Source organism: Saccostrea cucullata, unplaced genomic scaffold (genome assembly GCF_032062105.1).
Source record: "Saccostrea cucullata isolate Sc308-1 unplaced genomic scaffold, CSIRO_AGI_Scuc_v1 ctg12812, whole genome shotgun sequence".
Classification (NCBI taxonomy): domain Eukaryota; kingdom Metazoa; phylum Mollusca; class Bivalvia; order Ostreida; family Ostreidae; genus Saccostrea; species Saccostrea cuccullata.
The window spans coordinates 1-5,000 of NW_026921304.1; the positions used below are offsets into that span (position 1 = coordinate 1).

General features: G+C 35.0%; 1 protein-coding gene across 1 annotated transcript in view; it reads right to left on the bottom strand.

The window, feature by feature from the left end:
• Positions 1–80: 80 nt before the first annotated feature.
• Positions 81–5,000, bottom strand: part of LOC134259679 (RNA-binding protein 26-like) — a gene marked incomplete at its 3' end in the record, with an annotated part of 16,232 nt that continues 11,312 nt past the window's right edge. Inside the window, exons 10-12 of the mRNA XM_062742275.1 lie at positions 1,962–2,189; positions 1,645–1,766; positions 81–224 (exon numbers count right to left, since the gene is read on the bottom strand). Coding sequence (XP_062598259.1) covers positions 81–224; positions 1,645–1,766; positions 1,962–2,189 — 494 coding nt within the window. The remainder of the gene's footprint in view (positions 225–1,644; positions 1,767–1,961; positions 2,190–5,000) is intronic.

Consider the following 5,000-nt stretch of genomic DNA (forward strand, 5'->3'; position numbering starts at 1 on the left):
CTGGGCAAAGTTAAAAATAAGCAAAATTCAATTTAATTGATAAAGAATTAAAATAAATTTGCTGAAAATTGGAGTCTTACTTGAGTGTTGTCTTTATTTTTGTGCCAGAAGACTTTGACAAATCTGTTGTTGAAGAGAGGCTCGGTGCTTCTGTAGCAGGCCAGAGCCTCCTGATTGGTGGAGAAAGTCACCAGGGCTGCCTCAGGGTCGTTCTCAAAATTAACCTGCCAACAAAAATCATATGTAGCAAAATCTCTGCATCAATATCCCCCCCCCAAAAAAAATTTTCAATGTGTAACACATCATTTCAAATAAAATGTAAAATGTTAACCATGAAATTACTGGCTACTGATGTTTAGCATGTTATAAATCTCCATTATCTGTTATCTGGTTCAGAAAAATAGGAATCAAGAATTGCCATTTTCTTTACACATCAAAAATGAAACAACCTTTACAATATGTTTTTTCTAATTTACTGTTAGGGTATAAAATTTAATAAAACTTTAGAATTATGATTTATATTTAATTTTAGGTATAGGGATTTTGGCTAGCCATTTTGCTGGCATAGCGTCCATTACAAGGTCATCATTTTAAAATTTAAAAATCAAACAAATTGTTGGATTCTGAATGTAATAAGAATTCATAATTAATAAAATTAAGAATCCTCTCTACACTGCACACTAAAGAGTTTTGATTCTATGGTATTATTTAGCAGTAATGCCTTGTACACACGGAGAGTTTAATTCAAATTAAGCGTAAGTTTACTGCGAATTAGCTTCGCTTAGCATTCACACGGTGAATTTAATGCAAATTATTTTTATTGGAATTAGTTTACTGCGCATTAAATTACTTCGCATTATCTCCGTGTGAAGGCTAAGCGAAGTTAATTCGAATTAAATTTTGGGGCATGCGTAATGGCAAAATTTAGTCAAATACCACTTGTCGATGGTCAGCTATATATACTTGTGCTATTTTTGAGTGAAAAACTAAGGAAAATTTTGTTAATCATTAAAATGTGTGTACAGACACTGTGACATTATGTCAAATAGATCTGCTTCTGCAGAAGGTGACGTGATTTGCAAATGACGTTATAATAGCCGTGCTGACGCCGGGCTGCAGAAGTAAAATTTTAATTCGCATTAGTTTACTTCGCATTAGCTATCGTGTGAACGCAATTTAATTCGCATTAGTTTGATTCGCATTAGTTTACTTTGCATTAATTTACTGCCAATTAAACTCTCCGTGTGAACAGGGCATTAGTGTGATCTGCCCTTACATCTAAATTCTAAAAAAATTTGAAATTCACAGTATATTACACAATTTGTAATCAATTGATTCAATTCAAGTACATATGTATTCTTAACATTTTAAAAGGCCAAGATAAATTAATTGAACATGTTATTTACATGTACTTTCTCCGTGGACGTAAACAACAGTGATTTCTCTTCACTTAAACTGTGTTGTTTTTGATTATTTTTCCTGGGAGTAAATGCCACGTACCATATAGTGAAAATTAAATAAAGAAGCTTAATATTAACACCTTTATAGAATATTTCTAAATGTCCAAAAACATTTTGCACTAGTGTAGAGAGGGTCCTTAACTCTTAATTCTTTCCCAACTTTCTCTTGAAATTGTAGTCATACTTGTATGTTTGTTAGGTTTCCAAATTTGCAGAAATGCTGATTTATTGCGGAAATGTTGTTGAATTCCTTGGGAATTTTCCTAACTTCCAAACTTAAGGCATCTGTGTCTGGCTTTCTGTATCCTGGAACATCAGGGTGACAAATGTCAATCATAAAACTCTCATAAATTACTCCATCACTGGCCATCCAATATGAATATATTTACACTGTATCGGGATTTGATGCAATTTGCTAGACATTTTAAGAAATTTCTGGATAATTGACAAGCTTGCAATGTAAGCACCACATGAGATACATGTTTTTTGATTGATAAATACCTCCTACTCTGCTGAAATCAAACGGTTTCTTGGGAGCGGACGGCCTGTAATTATTCTGATGGTAGGGGTTAAGGTAGCCTCGATGGACTTGACCTGGACCGCTATTGTAGGGTCGTTTTGGGGGTATGACCGTCCTGCCAGGCTTCCCCTCTGTCCTGGAGTCGATCATTGTGTTCTCTGGGCCTGGCTCCGTGGATTCCGTACCAGGGGGTACAATAGCATTCTCCTCTAAGAAAAGAATCTACATGTTTTACTTTCATACATTTCCAGAAATTTCATCTTAAACTAGTGCTAATTGTAACAGGGACCGTTACAGATGTTCCCCAAACGCTCCCCATGTCCCTTTTCGTGCCTTATTCCTCTTAGACCTTTTATAAATATGCTAAGTATCCAAGGATTCCATTTAAGAATATAAAAGTTACAATGATATCAACTATATATCGTTTAACATTTTGCATATGCAAGATGATTATGGCTTGTTGGATAAGCGATTAACATATCTTTCTATCCCACGAATCAAAGAAAAAAATATATATAAAGTTACTATTTTTCAAGCATATGTCATTTTTTAATATATCGATTCACATTTTATTTCTCTACTTATTTTAACCTCGGGCTCAAAGTTGGTTTTATTCCGACGACAAGGCAGGGTTAAAGTCGACTAAGGGTATCGAGCCGATAGCTAACCAATCAAAATGAACTTATTCAATAGTAGTTCCATACATGGAAAACGGATTTTCCTTTCTGTTCGGAATTTTTTTTAATATTTCCTCTCAGGCCATTTTGACAACGCTGGTACCTGTGCCTAGTAAATTTTATATACTTTGTAAATAAATATATATAGGTTTTTGACCGGAACTATTCATTTTTTCCAATGCATAGGGGCTACTTTCTGGGGTTTACAAGAGATGTTTAAAAAGACATTCATGTCAGCTAATGTGACCAATATTGTTTAACACCTTCTTATTAATATTTTTTTCATGAATGCAAATATCTGATTATTTTACGAAGAAGCGTACCTGTATATTGATTTTTAATATACCGAAAATCGCTATTTCTGGGGATTGCGTAATTCTAAAAAAAAATTCAAATAAATTTCAAAGGTAAAATAAACAAAGGATACTTGGTATCAAAATATTATTTCAAATCAGTAGAATTGAATGCTATTAACGACATCTGAATAAATAGGCTATAAAAGGCTTATATACCAACTTTGTTCATCTGCACTTTAATTTTAAACACGACAGGATTTGTAATTTTTTCCGTATAAATTAATAATTTCTATATACATTGGAAACTCAAATCAAATATTTTAATACACTTTCCTCGAGCTTTTTTCTGCAGTTTTCCTGAAATTTTATTTGGGTCTGAGGTGTTATTTGAGTTTAACAGCGATTCTCTACGTTGCCATTAATTTGATTTGTTTGGTTGTTGCGGGGGGAGGGGGGGGGGGTTATTCTTAACCTATTTAACGTTGGAGTTGAATGTTGTATCTTACTCCAAGAACTTAAGATTGATTGTAACATTTGGATGAAAGGTCAAGGTCATTAAAAACCACCACCTCTTTAACTTCTATCCTGCCAACCGAAATAAACTCTGAAAGGTGTTTCTAGATACATGTACATGTACTTCATGTTTCTTTTACCCTTGGGTCAAGGACAAAGGTTAAGGTCGATTTCAAGTTCATAGGTCAAGGTGATTTTGGTATATAGCTAATATCAACATTTTATTCAGGTTACCAGTGACCTTGACCTAAGTTTCAAGGTCAAGGGTCAAAAGATCTGCATGCTTCAGTATGTTACATGTCTTGACATTTAAAAGTTCTTAATTCTGCATGAACATCACAAACTCAAGTATACTGTCGTTTAATGCATTGTGTGCGGGTGCATGTGCATGCTCGTCCTTGCATTTACTTTTGATAGTAGTATAATGTAGGCATTAATTATATCTATTCATATTCGAAATTTCACCCTTTATTATTGAGAACCAAGAAAGTTGTAGGCATTTAATAAAAGTTTTAGCTAATCAGATTGCACCACACATGCATATGCGTGTGTTCATGATTATTCTTATATATCATGCTATAGATATTCATAATGTAAGACTATGTTCAAAATTTCAAAGGATTTTGTCAGAAAACAAAATAGATATTTAGACTTTTAGTTTCAGCCAATCGGAGCAAAGCGCACGTGCATGCGCGTGAGATCTTGCTATTTTGTCCATGTCTTCATGTCTATACTACTAATATATCCTTATATCATGAGTTTCAAAGCATTTCATCCAAAATTTAAAAAGTTACGTCTATATCTATTATATCGGTCATTTCACGTGTTACACGTGTGCGCACACGCACGCACGTGCGTGCAAAATGACCTTCGTTCCGCACATCTACATAACATACCTAGTGACCCTAAAAAGGTTTCACCTAGATCGGATGAGTAGTTTACAAGAACACTCGCGGACAAAAAAAGTACCGGAGAACAAAGAAAAATTCATAAAAAGTAACAAGAGGCCCAGGGGCCACAGCGCTCACCTGAGCACATCGGGCTTGAATTTACTCCCCCCCCCCTTCCAATCATTCATCATTTGAACAAACTAGAATCTACACTACCTGAGGATGATTCCATATAGAAACCCCGGGTATCACTAATCATAGCTTTGAAGTACTTGAAAAGAAGATTTTAAAAGGTTTCCCTATATATCCCTATGCAAAACTTGGGTCGGCCATTTTGGCCCCACCCTATCCCCAGGGCCGGGGGTCATGATTTGAAAAAACTTGAGTCTACACTACCTGAGGATGGCTTCCCTATCAGTTTCATCTTTCCTGGCCCAGTGGTAATTGAGAAGAATTTTTAAAGATATTTCCTATATATTCCTATGTAAAACTTGGGTCAGCCATTTTGGCCCCATCCTTGCCCCGGGGGTCATGATTTGAACAAACTTGAATCTACACTACCTGAGGATGATTCCACATGAGTTTCATCTTTCCTGGCCCAGTGGTTCTGGAGAAGAAGATTTTTAAAGATTTTTCTTATATAT